General features: G+C 51.4%; 1 protein-coding gene and 2 long non-coding RNA genes across 3 annotated transcripts in view; 1 reads left to right on the top strand and 2 right to left on the bottom strand.

Moving 5' to 3' along the window:
* Positions 1-12005, bottom strand: part of LOC140684157 (uncharacterized) — a 32745-nt gene extending 20740 nt beyond the window's left edge. The window contains exon 1 of the long non-coding RNA XR_012055959.1: positions 11174-12005. This is a non-coding gene — a long non-coding RNA (uncharacterized lncRNA). The remainder of the gene's footprint in view (positions 1-11173) is intronic.
* On the bottom strand, positions 6264-9425 carry LOC140684158 (uncharacterized). Its single transcript, XR_012055960.1, has 2 exons — positions 7972-9425; positions 6264-6841 (listed from the first exon to the last, which is right to left on the bottom strand). It is a non-coding gene; the product is annotated as an uncharacterized lncRNA (long non-coding RNA).
* AR (androgen receptor) overlaps positions 10100-17835 on the top strand; it is a 32901-nt gene continuing 25165 nt past the window's right edge. Inside the window, 1 exon segment of the mRNA NM_001076688.1 lies at positions 10100-11007. Coding sequence (NP_001070156.1) covers positions 10100-11007 — 908 coding nt within the window.

Here is a 17835-nt window from a genome sequence, read left to right as displayed (position 1 = left end):
CTGGAATTCTTCTGAAACAAGAGGCTGCTCAGATCCTATCAGGTTCCTAAGTTGTGATCCTTGACAGAGATCAGAGGGTGCAGGAAACAGAGGAGTCCTGTCCTGTTTCCTTTCCCATGTACATCACACTCAGATTCCTTTACTCCATCAATGCAAGGTTGTGCAGAGGTACAGAGCTGCCTGGGACCATGCTGAGAGTCCTCCTGACCAAGAACTCTGCTGGGTCCCTGCAGCAGCACAGGAGGGTCCAGCAGACTCTGCACCTCTCACAGGTGAGTTGTAATTATGCCAAAACACTGGAAGGAATCAGAGACCATGCTGGTTTACCTTGGACCTTTTCCTTACCTGTGTGCCCTAAGAGCATCATTCTTGCTTTACACCCAGCTCCTAATTATGATTAACCTTAATATGCCCCTTTGCCATTCCCAATACTTCCTTCCTGTGAGATCAGTTCAAATGTGTCTTTTCAAACCCTCTCTTTCAGGGAACTCAACAGACCCAACAGATGTGTTTGGAGGTGTTTTTATTGAACAAAATCTGCAAAAATATATCTCTCATCCTCACCATGGGTGCACACGGGCTGCGAACTGCTCCCACACGTGGGGAATGGGAAGTGGATGAGCAAGGAAAGCCATGAATGCCCTCCAGTTCCAGCACCAGCAGAAGCAGAAGTGATCGGGTGAGTAAAAGAATAAACAAATATATTAAGCAGCACTGAACAAAGCTGAGGCATGAGGAAGGGCTGTGCACAGAGGCAGAAGGGTTGGCCCACTCAGAGGGACAAATTCACAGATGGAGATCTCTCTTTCATGCCAGTAGCCTTACACAGAGGAAATGGAGTTTTCTTTCTCCTTGAAAAACAGCTTTTCCAATATAGCTGCCCAGTAACTATCCTAAGGAAAGGGAGAGTTTACATGAAAGGTGATTCTTTCCTCAACATCTTTTTACTTTATTTACCATAATATAGTAGCCTGTGCAGCTGTTTGTCCTCCATTTCCCCTTCAAAATTTACAATTTCTTCCAAAAGCAGTAAAGTCCCACCCTTAAAGTGACTGGAAGCATTCCATGAAACTGATTGCATGCAAAACCTTCTTTCACAGCTGAGAAGAAGATAGAGCTGGATAATGAATTGTAGTTCACTTTGCCAAATTAGTCAACACAATGGAGGCAGCGATGACTCAGTAAACACAAGGCAGGACCTGGCACCCTCTTGCAGATGGACAGGCAGATTAGGCAGCACAGAGGCAGCACAGCCCAGTTACCCAAGGGGCAGCTTGTGTGGGCTTGCTGCTCTTACTGAGGATTGGAACAAGAGACATAATCTGTTGAAAAGACCCTTTCTCTGCAGAGAAAAGGACAAATTGGAAATACAGTCAATTGGCCCACTCCATACTCTGGGGCTTTTCAATGGAACTTTAAATATCTGCTCTTGCACTGGTAAAAATGACAGATTCCTTTCATGTTACTCTTTTTCTAAATTATTAAATCTTTTTTCCAATAAGATTACGAATAAGACTCCGACCTTTTCTGCAGCTCTGCAACACAGTCTGATCTCTCCTTCTTTGAATCAGGGCCCTGATTCTTCTGGAATTCCTCATGCCTTGCTAGATTCCACCAAAAACTGCAGATAGTTTGGATTCTACATTAACATCAGTGCCCAAAAGATTGTGGATGCTCAAGGACATACAGAAATCCCATTCTCAGATCCCCTCCCTGGCCTCTGTGGCCTTTCTGAGTATTGGTTACACTGGGGTGTGAAACATGAAATGCACATTTCCTGGCTCTTTGTCTCATGGCTTATCGACCCAGTGCTCAATGTGTGTGTTTTCCAAGTCTAACAGAATTATTTCTACATAAACCAGACCCAATCTTGTTTGTTCAAATCAGTTTTCTCATTGCATTGTTGTTCTATGACAACTCAGCTCCAGGTCTGGAGGATCTTCCAAGCCCCACTGGACATGGCACAGGATGATGTGTGTCTGTGGCTGGGGACAAAGGCACCTGCCAGGTGTGAGCACAGGGACAGCAGCTGGGCTGCTGGCCCCAGGAGAGCTCTGCAGGACTCACTGGGCTTAAAAAACCCACAAAGGCATTGAGGGGTTCCTGTCCTATTGCAGTGCTATAGGAAGATCAAAAAGAGAAAGGAAGGACCAACTTCCCCTAAAAGAAACGGAGAGAAGCCTATCCTGCTGGTCTAACTCACTGTTCTTTAGCTGCCAAAAATTGTACAGCCTTTGTCTTTCCCTTGCCCTGTGGTAAACTCATGGATATTGATGGGCAAATTGTTTCTTGGCTATACTGTGGTCTTTGGGACATGCACATTTTGCATTTCTTTTAAACTTGTTTTTCTTGGGCTGCAAATGCTAAAAACATTTTGGCTGGGTGGTTGTTGTTGTTATTGTTAGTGTTGTGGTGGTGGTTTTTCAGGTGAAAAGCAGCTCAGTTCAGGTCCTGTTCAGCAGACAGAATGATTTAAGGTGTTCAAAGATTTGTTGTGAGGCAGGACCTGAGCAGTGGCAGTGGACTGCTCATGCTTTGTTTCCCTTTGCTTTGGTAACACGAAACAGGACTTTGTCTAACAGCACAGAAATGATGAGCTGATATAAGTTGGTGTGAGCAGCACTAGTAAAGAGGAAGGAAACACTAAATAATTGGTTGAAACTCTTGGCTTGCCAGAAGATAGGATAAACAAGGTTGGCAGCCACCTCACAGAAACTGTGATGCAAGGGAATGCCATTTTCCTTTCAGACCATGTTCTTTCTAATGCAGATGTTTTGCCCGTGTTTTGCTGCAGATTTACAAACACAAAATTCATCCCCCAGCAGACAGGAGAGAAATCCTCCTCCCCTTTCTAAATCCAGGGACATGGCTCACATTTTAACACAGCCAAAAGCCCCTTCTCTTTGCAGAAGTGATGGGCACTGCAGAGCGTGTCCCTAAGGGATCACAGAACATTCCAGCCTGAAAGAAATGCTGTGTGTGTGTTGATATGCTGGACCAGCTCTAATACACTTGGGCTGTGCTGCAACAAGGAGCACCATCCAACAGTGGTTTGTATTCTTAGTGCCTGTTTGGTGCCAACAAGCCCAGAAAATTGGTTACAACTGTGTCTAAATGGAATAAAAAAAAAAAAAAAAAACAAACAAAAATTATCAAAACAAGCAAAGTAAAGCTCTGCAGGAGCTAACTGAGGCATGGCTTAACTCCCCACCTCTTCCTGCCAGCTGTGGCTGATGTGGTCTCAGGCTTAGCAGGAGAGGAGACCAGGAATGAGATGTGGTGCTTGGCTCCCAGCTGCAGAGGCACATGCAGCCATCCCTCAGGCCTCCCTCGGGCAGGAGGGAGCCAGCAGCTCTCTGCATCTGCAGGGAGAGGGACAGCAAAGCAGCCAGGGATCACAGCGGGGGCAATTAGTGACCCTGCTAATGAGCTCAGCTTTCTGGGCACAGTGGACACCAGGCTAGCCTGGGGATCTGTCAGGACTGCAAAACCTGACAGCACAGAAATGGCATTTCTAGTGTCTCTTTCAAAACAGGGCTGGATATCAGAGGGATGGATTCCTTGGGGGCAAGACTCAACTACAAAAATACAAATACATGTGGGAACTGCAGCTATGTAACAAGAAAAATGTTCTCCCTTATTTTTCTGTTAGTAAAGCTGCCAGTTTCTTGATGTTTCAGAAAAATGAGACATCTGCTGATGGCTTACAACCATGGAGACTTCCCAAACGTGCAACCACATCTTATGGAAGTACCCAAAGAGCATCACATCAGAAATAATAATGAGCTCTACAAAGGAGACTTTAGGCAATATGGTTCTAGATGCAAATTAAATTTTTAAAGTCAATAAATGCCAATTATTGGTTGAGCAAGGCCCAAACCAACACTCAGTCTGGTCTCTGGCCAGTGCCCTGAAGTGTCAGAGAAGGGCTGTCACCACTGGTGTAACCTTTGTTCCCAGGATGGGACCAGACTGAGGGGTCTGTCTGTGTGTGCACACCCTTGTGTGTGCTGCTGAGGCTAGAATTGGAGCAGCAGAGACAAAGCCTAAAGAATGAACACCCCAAATCACTGCCCACAGCAGCATTACAGAAATTACACTTCTGCCCAACTTGCAGAGGGCTGGGCCTCCTTATGCCAGGATTTACTGCCCTGGAATGATGTCGCTAACAGGTTTTTAAGTAAAAAATTTTTTTAAGTAAAAAATTTTCAATACTAATTGAAAGGCAGCAGGAGATTAATCACTGAAAATCTGTTCTACCAGCAGGTTACTTTTGTGCTGCAGGAGAACATGTGGGGAACACAAACCCATTTGGCCTCTCTGGGTTCTCTGTAAATTATTCTCACCTCTGTGTTGTAGCTGTCCTGGTGACTTCAGACTCCTGTGCTTAAAGGTTTATTTATTTTGATTCACTGGAGGCACCTTGGAGACACTGCACTACCTATATTTGTGACTTTTTTCCAGGTCATCTAAGTGAGGCATGCTGTGAGGAATACTTTTCATCTCTACTGTCTCCCTTGGCGATGCACTATTCTAGTTTTTCCTTTAATTTACTACCAAGCACACTTCCTCCTTATACCAGAGGGGCAGGGAAGTGCATCAGAAATGCAAGAAGCAGTGAACACCAGCCAGGCCTGGATTTACCTCTCCAGGGGTGAACCTAAGGACACCCCTGATCCACCTTGCCTTTACCCTGGGATGCTGTGCAGCCTGCAGTGTGGAATTGCATCAGAGTTTTTGTGAGCTGTGCTGTAACAACACGAAAGAGGTGTGCTCTATTGAAGTTTCCAATGGGCAATTTTCTTCCCACAGCAGCTCTTACATTTGATCGACACAACCTCATCTTCTCAGTCACTCCCAGCTGAGCCCTGACACACACCTTTCCTCTCTGATACTCTTTAGATGTGTTACAGGGTCTTTAAACAGTAGTGTTGAAAACTGGGGCATACAGTGACCTCTGAGGAGTGCTGGGGAAGAGCTGTGCCTGCTGAGCACAGCAGCATTAGAAACTGTAGATAAAGGAAAACATTCTGACACTTCTTGAAGTCCTCAGGGTATTCAAACACACAGGAATAATCAAACACAACTCCACACTGAAGCATGGATGAGTCCTGGCCTGCTGAAGGCAGCCCAAAGTGCCCACAGGCTTCAATGAAGCCACTGAATCTTCATCAGCCTCTGGCATCTCACTTTAGGTGGGCATCCCTGCTGGGCAATGGAAGTGGGCTTATCCCAGTCTTCTCCCAGCTGCAGGCTGGGAAAATGGATCTGCCAGTGTTGCTGCCTTGGACCAAATTTCGTACTGGAACTTACCACAAACTTGTGTATCACCCCCCTGGCTCCTGAGAAACTCCAAACTCTGCCCAAAAGGCAATTGTGTAAGATATGGGAAAGGGTTCAAATTTGTGTTTCATCAGGAGTGAAGATTTGTGTTCTCAGCACTACAATGATTTATCAACTGGACCAAGCACTTTGGTCATCTCACTAAGGTGCGTGAACAGACTGTTCTGAAAATTGACCTCCAAGCTGTCAGAGAAGGAAAACATGCTAGTGATTCTGTGGAGGTGACAGGGATGAATTTGGGCAAAGAGAAGAATAACACTTCAGGTGATTGTGACTGTTCCAGAAGTATTACCTAAGACATCATTTAGCCCTGTATTTAAAGGAGGATTTGTTCCAAGATGTGAATAAAGGCATTTGAGAGGCACTGTGCAGATCTGCCTCCCTCTGATGCTGCTGGGCTGATGCCACCCCTGGGCAGGGTCCAGCCAGGGAGTCCTGTTTTGAGCCAGGTCTTTGTCAAACTCTTCTTCTGTTTTTTTGAGAGGTAACAATGCTCAATCAATCCCACCTTGCTGGGAGAAGACTTGCAGGGTGACATGAGCACAGCACAGCAGGATCCTCTCACTGATCTGTCCCAAATGCTTGATCAAAACTCACTGAGGGCAGCAGTGAGGTGAGATGATTCCTGCTCCAGGGACAACTGAGCTTTGGGATTTCTTGGGTAAAAGCACCATCAGTGTTGGCCACTAAGGAGAGGTGCAAGGAAGAGTTAAGCAACCTGTGCCCTGAATCAGAAAGGTACAAGCTATGAGAGATGTGAGACATTATTAATGTTCAGAATTAAAATAGATGAAAGTGAAAACATTGTCTGTACCTTCCTGCAAGGGCAAATTTTAGACTCTTAACCAACCCATGTGAACTCACACACCTGTCTGATGAGACAAGGCAGTCAGCAGTCCAGGATTGACACAAATGGCTAAAATATTTAAAATCTTAAGAAAACTGTATTGTTGTGTAGCTCCAGACAGTCTAAGAATAATAGAGTGCACAGAATAATGAGGAAAAGCTGTGGGAGGCAATATTAATGAGCCTGGTGTTGTACAGGCTCCTGCCTGCTTGCTGTCCACAGGTGTGGGTGGTGAAAAGGCTGGGCTGGCTGCTCCTCCAGCCCTAATGGGCTCTGAGCCTGGCCACAGCACCCAGGAGAGTACGAACCAGCCTCCCTCGCCTGTGTGTGTGCTTCTTTCCCCTAAATTACCTTGTCTTCCTTGCTGAGTGACAATTAGGTGAGAGCAGAGGCACATCCCAGCCTGCACAGGCACCACTGAGGCTCAAAGTGCCTCTGGCTCATCCAGCTGCCTCTGCCCTGGCGTGGAAGTGGGATTTAGCACTTGTGCTTGTGGCTCTTGCTGAATCTCTGCCATCATTTTCAATGCTCCACAGAAACGATTCCTCTTTTTCTCATGCAGCTGGAAAAATGTCCACGAGTTCACCATTTAGGGGACGTTGGCAGGGCAGGCTCAGAGACGGGTTCACAGCTGTTGACATCTCCTGACAGCTGGGATGGTACAAAAGGAGGAGTGTGATCAGAGTAATTCAGTAAGCGATGGCTAATGGGTTATGCCTGCAACTGGCTTCAAGGAATGGAAGCAAAACTGTCAGACTCTGTGTTACTGGCCTCATTTTACTAAAGATTAATGGTGAAAAATGATTGATTCTATTCCTGGCAAGTTCTGTGGAACTGTCCTGATAACATTTGAGCTCTCTGTGGCTGTAGATTTGAGCTCTTAGAGATCACCTGGTTTTAAATGTTTTTTTTTAAGCAACAAAACAAAGGACCACCTGTTAATCTTGGGTCTAGAGGGAATTTTTTTCATGGAATGGCCCCTATCTCTGAAAAATGTTGTTTGTTGCAGTTCTGAGCAGTCACACAGGACATTTTGAGCCAAAGGATTTTATAAGAAAAAGTTTTTTCTTGGTGTCCAATGTTCTTGACAGCGCTTGGTAAATAATCACCTTGGTGCTGATCCAGCAAAGCACTTAAGGGAATCCTTAACCTTAAGCACAGGAGTATTTCCTAGATTTCAGTGGGCCTATTTATACACTTCAAGATGGTGATGTGTTGAAGTGTTTTGCTGGATTAGGTTTCCTCACCACCTCCCCCTGCCCAAACTGGAGCTCACTCTGCTTTTATGAGCCCAGGCAATGTGCCTGTTCTATGATGCACAGTCGAGTCCACCAACTTCAATTTTTTTAACTCCTCATGCATTTAAATTGACTTTGAACTGAAAGACCAAACTTTTGGTGACATACACAGCTCAGACCTCAGCCTGTGGAGAAAGTCTTATAGATACCTGTATGGGATGTTAAATTCACACTTTAATAACCATTTACAGATATAAATTACCTGAATACATGTTGCTGGGAAAATGGGAATGTATAATTGGAATCCATATCAAATGCAAGCTGAGAAAACGACATCTCTAGAACACTGTGTGATGACTTCAGCAACCAAGTATAAAGATTAAAATTCACAGAGCCTTTAAGCCTAGCATATGCAGTCGTGCACATATACAGCCAGAAAATCTACTAACATTTCATCAATTTTAAATTAAACGTGAGGACCAAGTTAAAAAAAAAGACCCTTGGAAGATGCCTGTTCAAGAAATAAATTAAAAATATCTTTACCACAGATCATCAGTCAGAACTGAAGTGTTGGCTCTGCAGGCTGAAGTAGACAAACCATTTTGCAGTCTCGTTTTCTGCACCTCTGCAGTGATCAACATTCCAAAAACTTCACAGCAACATTCAGAAAGGGGAAAATCCAGGGCCCAGTTGATGCTGCAGAGAGGGGAAAGGGCAAGGCAACATGAACAGCACCAAAGCCAAAGCTCCCGAGCTAGGAGCTGAGACCCCAAAAGGTCCCATCCCAGATGGGATGGTTGTTTGAACATCAAAAGTCTGAACTGTGCTGAGGTCTTTGCAGGTTGTGGTGTTTCAAGGTGTACAAGCTGAGGTTATTTCCTCCTTGTGGGAACAGTGGGGTCAAGCAAAGCTATCTGGTCACAGCCTGTGTCTCGTTTGAGGCATAGAGACCCTTGCTCCTGCAGCAGCACCATGCTGCAGCCCCAGCCCTTCTCAAAACTGTTCCTGAGGCTGACAGGGAAAATCCTCCCCTAGATGTTTTCCACAGTCCGTATATTTCACTCCAGAATCCTGTCAGCTCGGAGAGGCTGGAACAGCAAACACACTGGAACCCACATCCACAGGGCAGCAGATATCTTACAGCATCTCCCCTGCTTTTCACCATCTCAGGCGTTAGCTGAGCTGCCTCCGGTGCTTTAGGGGCTGTGGGACTTGGGATTGGAGCCCAAATTGGTGTTTCGCCCACATGTGAGGGCTGATGAGGTTTCTCTGCAAATGCTCTTCCTCACTGGTGGCCAGGGAGAACTGGGCACAGTCCTGGGCCCACCACGGCCCGGGGGGTGGCAGCCCCTGCCCGCAGCCGTGCTGGGCTGCAGCAGCCAGCGGCAGTGACCCCGTCCCCACGGAGCACCAACCCTCCTCCCCTCCCGCAGCTGCTCTGATCCCGCAGGCAGGATGGAGGACATTGCCAAATTTTGCTTGGCTGCACTTCGATTTTTATTTTTATCTTCTACAGCTTGTAAAAAGGCTTTTAAAAGATGGGATATGTCTCTCTGTTTTCCCCACAGACTCTGCTTATTTATGACTTTTTTCCCTTTGTCTTCAAAGAGGCTCAAAGTAATGGGCTTCTTTTAAGCTGCCTCGAATGAAAATGATTCTATTCCCAGGTTGCCTGGGGATGGTGTCTCCCAGAAGTTGCTTCAGGATTATTATTCCAGGACCAGCAAGGGGAGCTCAAACCTTGTTCACGGTAGGTCCCGCACTAATTCCCTCTGCTAGCGAGGTGCTTTTCATCCCAGTGCGTGACCCAGGTGGGGATGCCCACGGGATGGTTCGTGCTTTGGCAGGCGGGGGCTGTGGCACGATGCGGGGCAGTGGGAGGTGGAAGCGGGCGGCCGGTCTTCAGACAGGAGGCGAACCAAGAGCTGCAGGGGTCGCGTCGGACCCAGCCGGGGGCGGAGGGCCGCTGAGCGCCGACACGGCAGCGCGGAAAGGAGCATCCTCCCGCCCGAGTCCGCCCAGCTGCGCCAGCTGTCAGCCGGGGGGAGAGCGGGGGAGCAGCCGAGCCGCTCCGGGGCGGGTGGCCCGCACCCACACGCACCACCAGGGCCCAGCTGGGAACCCGGGCAGCCGCCGCCGCGCCCCCATCCCCGCCCCGTCCCGCCCCGCCGGGCCGCGGGGGCCGCTCACCCAAGGGCCGCGGTGACGGGCGATGTCCCCAGCGAGCCGGGCCGGGCAGCCTCATCCTGCTCCGACCCGGCCGCTGGAGCGCCAAGCCCGGACACTGCGGCGGGGCTGCGCCGCTCCAGGGTCGCCGCTGGGGCCGCGCCGAGCCCGGGGCCACCGGGCGCCGCTGCCGCCGCGGCCGTCACAGAGTTAACGGCGGCGGAGCCCCGGCGCGGGGCGGTCTCCCCGCCGCGCTCCCGCCCCGCGGCCGCCCCCGCCCGCCCCTCGCTCCGCCGCCGCACCTGTCCGCGCCCCCGCCGACAACTTTCCCCGCCTGTTGCGCGCTCCGAGCTCCGTGCCCGCCGGGCACTGCCATGGGCGCCGCGGAGCAGCGCCGCGGGTAGGCGGCCCGCGGGGGTCGGGCCGGGAGCGCTGCCAAGGCTCTCCGCCCTCACCTCGCTCCGCCGCCGCCGCCGCAGCCTTCGCTGCCCCGCGCTCGGCGAGCATGGAGGTGCAGCTGGGGGTCGGTCGCGTCTACCCGCGACCGGCGGGCAGGACCTTCCGCGGGGCTTTTCAGAGCTTCTTCCAGAGCGTCTGCGACGCTTTCCAGCCGCCGCGAGAGGAGCCGGGCGCCGGGCAGCCGCCTCCAAGCGCGCCCTGCCCGCCGAGTCCCCGAGCGCCGCCGGACTCCCCCGCCTGCCTGCTGCCCCCGCCGGGCTGCCTGCCGCCCCCCGAGCCCCGCGCCCCCGGTAAGGCGCTGCCGGCCGCCGGCCCCGCCATGGGCTCGTCCTTCCCCTGCGCCGGAGAGCTGAGGGAGCTGCTGGGCGAGGCGGCTGCGATTCCGATGCTGCCGCCGCCCGAGTCCGAGCCGGCGGACAAGGAAGATCCGCTGGGCGACAGTGCCCGGCAGCTGTGCCGCGCCGTGTCCGCCTCCATGGGGCTGGCGCTGGAGGCGCTGGAGACTCCGGCCGAGCAGCTGCCCCGCGAGGACTGCATGTTCGCCGTGCCCGCCGGGCCGCCCCGCGCCCCGCGCCCGCCCGCCCGCGACTCCTCGCCCGCCTTCGAGGCCGTGCTGGCCGCCGAGCCGCCCGCCGGGCCGGGGCTGCCCCGCGGCTTCGGCCGCGTCAAGCTGGAGAGCGCGGCGGGGCCGGCCACGGGCGGCGGCTGGGGCGGCCCGTGTCGCTTCGGGGCCGAGCTGGTCCCGCCGGGCCCCGCGCCCCCCTGGCCCACCTTCTTTGCCGAGGAGGGGCAGCTCTACGGGCCGTGCCCCGAGCCGCCCGCCGGGCCCGCCGACTGCCCTGCCGATGCCTGGTACCCACCGGGCCGGGCGCCGTTCGCCGCCCCCGCCCCCGGCATCAAGAGCGAGCTGCAGCCCTGGGTCGAGGGCTACGCCGGCGCTTACGGCGACCTCCGGTGAGTACCCGCGTCCCGCAGCCCACCGGCAAGCGCACCCTGCGCTGTGCTTCCCGTCGGCATCCTGCATCCCGCCAGTACCGGCATCCTGTGCCCGCATCCCTCATGCCGCCTTCTGCACCCCGCACCATCCCCAGCCTCCCTGCCGCAGGTGCCCCGCGCTCACCGCGGGTCCAGCCCCGCTATGTCCTGGCTGTTCCTGCTTTGGTGCACCTCTCCGCTGCCGAATCTTCCCTTTTGCCGCGATGCTCTCATTTGGGACTGACTAGGCGAGATCGTGCCAGGAATACCGCGGTGCACTCCTGGTGTCCCTGCCGTCCTGTGAGGTCCCTGCGTTTATCTCGTTTCCTCACGCATCTGTTATCCCGGCCGCTGGGAGCGGGCGCGCTCGGGACGCTGAGCCCCGAAGCACGGACGGATGCTGACATCGAGTTAAAATACTCCCAGCAACTTATCCCGCCGAGAGCTGCCTGACGGGAATGCACTGTGCAGAGCAGGAAACCCCGAATGTAGTGACAGAAACATCACCTGTGCTTCGGGGCTGTTTTAAGTACAGGTAGAAAATGTGTTTTAAAGTAGAGCTAGAACAGGTTTTGGGAACGAACCAGGAGAGGGGAGATTTTTTTTGAGAAGTAGAATTCAATCAAGAATAATTTTTCCTGGTGGATTAATTAAAAAAAAAAAAAGAGATGAGCCATCTCTGTGAAATACCTGTACAGCATTTAAAGCAGCGTGCACCTACATTCTCACCTGTAGCACAGCAGAACGTGGCCGAGCTGATGAAAATAGGAGGGAGAAAGGGCTGCCCAAGGGATTTTCTGCTGTCTCCATCCAGGAGTATGTGAGGCCTCAGTTGGGGTTTGCATTGTGGGAGTCCTGCATCCACACACTCACCCCATGATGCTTGGGATGGTGGGAGCAAAGGCTGAAATGAGCAATTAGATTTTACCTTTAAATTAGCACCAGGCAAGTGCACTACCTCTGGGCTGGTTTCCGTTTTAAATGCTCACAGCTTTATTTGGGTACTGGGGCAATTTCCATTCACACAGTGATTTACTAGGGGATTGTACAGAGATGTCAAGGGCTTGGCAAAAGAAAAAAGAATAAAAGTAATGACAGGTCAGAAAGAGTGCAGCTGTGAGCATCATCCAGCTGTGAGCTTCGTACGTGGCAGGAGCTATGCAAGCTCTGGGTGTGTCTCTGGAGTCTGGATAAATCTCTGCTGGGATCAGCGCAGAGATCAGGGCAGGGAGGAATCAAGTTGGAAAAGTTCAGCGTTTGGATGCCGCTGGTGGCGGTGCAGGTTTGTTCCGTGCTGCCGTTCTGCCTGCGGAGCTGTGCAGTGGGGTCCCACACAGACAGGGAATGTCACACTGAGGACAGCAGCTGTGGGCTCCCATGGAGGTCTGCAGGTGGTCTTGGAGGTTGGACTAGGCAGCAGCAGGTACATCTTGCCCAGGTCTTACTTTAGAGATGAGCAACATCTCCCACATTCCTGTGGGAAGTGCTGTACACTCCTGTTCCTTGCAGCTCTGTTGTGTGTGCTGTGCCTACTTCCCCTAGGAGACATCTGTGGGACCAGCAGGGTTGGAGCTGACACAGCAACCGTTACACCACCAGTGTCTTGTCCTTTGAACTCCAAGGCTTGTACAGCACTACCCTGCCTCTGCAAAGGTGTAACGGAGGGACATCGTCTCTCTGTGTTCAGATGAAATTTCCAAACACCGTAAGGAAAGCGGAACACTCATCGTGGTCTGGCTCAAACCACATGTGTTAATCGCTGCCAGGTTTATATTTCATCCTAGCAAAGTCTCCATTTGCTTTACAGCATGCTGCTGGCCCGTTCCTGCAGCTTTGCATTTTCTCCTGGATCTGTGGGTGCCAGCACAGGGACAGCCTCTGCTGCTCCTGGAGCAGCGGATTGTGTACCAGCATCCCAGAAGAAAGGTTTGTGGGAGCTGAGAGGCTCTGTAATGAAATTCCCTGATGGAAGGATGACTGGTTTGTGGACCTGCACCCCTGTGCTGTCTGGTGCTTGGTCTGATCTCCTGCCCTACTTGACCTTGCATATAAACCTTTCCCCTTGTAGCCTCAGAAGATGCATCCTCAGTGTTCTGTGAGGACAGTGAGGGGCACTTCTGGGGCTGTATAAGCCCAGGGCAGTGGGCACCTCAGAGCCCTGTCCCTCGAGGTGTTGCTGGGAGAAGAGGCACACACAGTCCTCCTTGCTTTGGAGAATAAGGAGCATTTCAAGGTGTGCTGCCACTACTTTCTTTCCTCTCTGCATGGTCCTGTCTGCCAGCAGGATCATGGCTCTTCCCTCATAGATGGAGTTCTCCCAAGCCCCAACCCTGCTGCAGCTGGGACCGGGTATGGGTAGATACTTTTTGAATTAAATACCCTTCATATTTTTGAGTCAAATACACCCTTCATATGACACTAAAGCATGAACAGTTTTTAATATTTGGGGAAGTGTCATGGTTAAGAAGTGCTGGCATATCTCAGAAACACTGTGATTATTAACACAATTCGGTTGAATTTAAAGCTTTTGATAGAGTGTCCCTGATTGCACCAGTCAGACTTGCATGTCATTAGCAAATTAATTGGATGTTTTGTTACTCTGGACTTGGAGCTGTTTATCTTTGTGCTCTGGTTGTTGCATCATTACTACCAGCGCTATTTGAGGTAACAAAATAACCTGTTTCAGGAGCAAGATGGAGCATTGTCAAAATAAATCCAAGCTTCTGCCATCAGAAGACAAATTAGTGGCGGAATGGCAGGGAGTGGCCTCTGGTTTAGAATGAAATGGAATCAGAGAAGGAGCTGTCACTGAAGCAATGGAGTCAAAGGGGAGAAAAGGATATAAGGGACTTTTGGCTCAGGAAAATCTGCTGTCCATGTAGCTTCAGACGTTTTTAAGTGGCATTTGCTATCACTGCTGGTACCTGGTGCTGATAGTGGTTGGAATCCTGGTGTTTGCTGGTTACATCTGCCTTTGGTTCCCTTCCCTAGTCTGGCTGTGGTCAGTTTGGGCCAGCGCCACGTGTTCATTCATCACCTGGCTCGATGGCTCTGTAATTGTTTCTGCTCTGTAATTGTGATAGGCTTACAGATAAAACCTGCAGCAATTCCTTCCTATGGAGAGAGGAGATAAGACTGACAAAGAGATGAAGGAGTGAAGAGCAGCTGTTACACCAGAGATGGAATGAGGCAGGAGGTCGTTCTCAGGGTTGCTCTCACTCCCAGTCTGTGCCCAGCAGCAGCTGCTCTGGCATCCCAGTCCCAGGAGGGCTCAGGGGACCCCAGCGCTGCACTGGCAGAACTCCAAAGCCCTTGGGAAGGGGCTGACCCTCCTGTCTGCTGCTGTCAGTGTGACCTTTCTGTTCTGGCAGTTGGCCATAGGATGTAAATATTTCTTTGAAGACAAGAGGAGCATGGCAGAACGTCGTGTGGGCGACCGGTCCCTTCGGCCCCTACGGCCACAGGGACAGGGAGCCTCTGGTGGCCAGGGGAGTTGGGGATGTGCTAAAGCTTGTTGTCAGTTCCTGACAAATGGAGAAAAGATAAACAAACTTCTTCCTCAGCACCTCTCACCCTTTCCTTGCTCAGAGACACAGGACGACTATGATAATCCAGCTGGGATAGAGAACTCAGGGCTTGGCTGAATGTGAGCTGGCATGATAGCAGGAGGTGGCAGGGTGCCTGTCTGTCATGGCTGGAGCTGAGGTTGTGAAACAACTGAGGCTGGGTAACTGGAGCTGCAGGGATGTTGGAGCTGTGCTCAGCAAGGAGAACCCGTCAGGACCGGGGGAGCAGCCAAGTGGGTGCTGTGCTGGAGCACAGCACTGCTGTCTCCTTTCCTCACTCCAGAGCACGGCACTGCTGTCTCCTTTTCCTCACTCCTGAGCATATATCAAATCTCATAAAATGGTCTCCCTCATTTTCCCCTCCCTCCTCTGTCTGTCTCTCTTCCCTGCTCTCCTGTGCTCCAGCTCTCCCTTCCCGCTGGGAAGAGGTGATGGATCACCCGGCAGGGGTTGGAGGGCAGACACATGGGGTGTCCCTGTGGGACCTACCCAGCTGCTCTGAGGGTACACAGCATCTCGTTGACTCTTCCCTGCTCAAAGGCAGACTTTACCCCATCCTCCTCTAGGTTTCCCATCCTCTTTTCCAAATGTCTTGAATTTTTGAGCTCTTACACCCTCTGGAAGCTGCTTCCACAGTCTTGTGCTTGGTATTGGCAGTGAGTATTCCACCCTGGTTCCTCTCAAGTGCTGGTTGCAGTGGAAGACAGGCTTTATGTGGCACTTGGTATTGGAAGCAGCAGCTGCAAATAAGAAAGTTTTGCCAAATAAGCAATCCACAAAAAGCTTTCAGAGTGTTGGTGGGTCGGAGTCACACAGCTATTTTGTGCATTTTCCTGAGGCTTCAGGGCTGGAAGCTGCACAGGATCTGGTCATGGCAGCTCTTCTCCTGCTCATGCAGTTTTTACATTCTTCCTGCTGCTTACAGATTCCCTATTGCACAGGTGTTTATCCATGGAACAGATGAGCACCACTCCCTGCAGCCAGTCTGGCATAACCACTGGTTTTCCTTCTAGGAGAACTTCATTCCAGCCTGAGAGCCAGTTAACAATGGGAAGTGCTTTGGTGCTGCTTCTGAGGACAGAAGAGCGTGTCAAAAGATTGATTTGGAACAAAAGAGTGTGTTTTGTAGCCCAGGGGAAAGGAGTCACTCCCAGGTCAGGATTCCCACTGCAAAGATGTGTTTTTCCCTTGGGACAAGATCCCTACCGGCCCCTGGGGATGGGCATCAGTGGGTGCTGGAGCTGGGATCGTGTCCCTGAGGCACAGAGCCCACAATTCCTGGAAGTCGCTGCCTCTGTCCTCTTTCTCAGAGCGAGGAAGGAGTGGGACATGCACACAGGGAAGAATGAAAGCAGAAACACTGTAGCGAGGCACCGATGTGAGATGCCAGCCCCCACACCCCCGCAGGGACCCTCCAAGGTCACGCTGGGCTCCAGCAGAGACAAGAACCCCTCTGTGTCCGTGCCAGGGGCACCCCCGGGCCCCCACGGGAGCAGATTGCGGGTGGGCAGCGGGAGGAACGGGCGCAGAGGAAACTGGAGCAGATCAGAAGTAATCTCTGCATGGCGAGGGGAGCTGGAAACGCTGCCATGCATTGCAGGAAGAAATCACAAAATTCCCCAAAATATTGGAAACCTCGTAGTCGTGTTTTGGTGTGATGAAAACAGTTTCATTACACGGGGGTAAGAACAATTTGTAGTAGAGAGCAGTAGCTCAGTTCTTTGTGTTTTTCTGTCATTGCCGTGAATTCCACTCTTGGCACGGACCTTCATTCATATTTTATAAATTGCTTGCTTGAAGGTGGCTGTCCCAGTTTGCCAGTTCTCCATTGCCAGTTGCTGTCTAGACTTGGAGCACTCACTGGAGCCTGCTGGGTTGGTGTTTGCAGTGGATACTTTCTGCTAGTGATTGTGGACTAAAATTACAAAAGAAAGAAATTGTATTTATTTTATCATCCTGTGGAACATTTAAAATTTATCAAATTAGTGTTTACTGAAAGAAAACTATTCAGTGGGAGACTTCCTATGACTTCTAGTAAAAACTGTTTGTTTCTGAGAGCTGCCCTGGTAGATTCTGGAGATCTGTGCAGCTGTGGATAGCTCTGGAAATATATAGGAAAAGTGAAGATTCCTCCTTGCACAGCTCCTCAGCCTCATTACTTTGTGCAAATTAATTTCCTTTTCAGAAGATTTTCTGCAGAAGGCACGTCTGCACCTCAGACTGATGCAAAGCAAGTGCCACAAAGCCATCCTGGACAGCCTGGGCCAGCTGGGAGGGCAGCTTGGTGCCACCACATGCATGTGGTGGCATGGCACAGGGGGCACAGGCACCTCCTGTTGGGATCATCATGGGGTAAGAATTGTGCATTGACCAGAGTGATCTGCTTTCACCTTGGATGAGCCCAGCTCTACACCATGTTCATAGGAAAACAGCAATGGCAACACTTCCCGTGGGGGTACTGGATCCTTTCCAGCTCTTTCTTTTCCTCCAGAGATCCAGCATGCAGCATGCACAGGAGGCAGATGTCCCATCTCCTGTTGTAGCTGAGCTTTTTTGCCTGGTAAACAATTAAGAGGCAGAAACAGTCACATCAGCCCTTAGCGGGTGGCAGTGCAGGCTTGCCCAGCGGTGGCCTTGGCATGGCTGGTGGCCCTGGTATCGACTGTTGCTGCACACAGTGGGGACCAGAGCCAGCCCTGTTTGTTAGCAGCGGTCTGAGGGAGCTCATTGAAATGAAAAGGAACTGGCCCAGTTGTCATGGCAAAGACTGGTGACGGAGGTTCTCCATCCATATTCTCTCGCCGTGTGCACTGCTGCCTGCCTTCCCTGATCTGCCGTGCCACTCATCCATGTCAAACCACACTTAATCCCCCTGCCTGATCCGTGAGGGGCAGAGGGAGGGATGAGCCTCCCTGGGGAGACCCCCTTGTGAGGGGAGCCCAGCTCACCCTGGCCAGGTAGCTGCAGTGGGCAATGCTCGTGGGCACCGCGGCTTGTGCTTGTCCTTTGTTCTGCTCTAAACCCAGCCACTGCCACCCTGATTCTTCTTGCCAGCGTTTTCAGGTGAGATTCAAAGTATCTTCTAACAGTAATAAAGACACTACCAGTAGCAGTACTTTAGTGCTGAAGCGCTCTGGAGCAGCGATTCATTCAGCCTCCAGGCAGTGTGGAGGAAGGAATTGTCTCTTTTCTGCAGGCTGAGGTCTGACAGCAGCTCCTCGGTGTGTGAGTGGCTCAGCCC

The sequence above is a fragment of the Taeniopygia guttata genome, chromosome 4A (assembly GCF_048771995.1).
Source record: "Taeniopygia guttata chromosome 4A, bTaeGut7.mat, whole genome shotgun sequence".
Classification (NCBI taxonomy): domain Eukaryota; kingdom Metazoa; phylum Chordata; class Aves; order Passeriformes; family Estrildidae; genus Taeniopygia; species Taeniopygia guttata.
The sequence above is the reverse complement of the archived record's forward strand: the minus strand, read 5'-3'. Positions and strand labels throughout refer to the sequence as shown.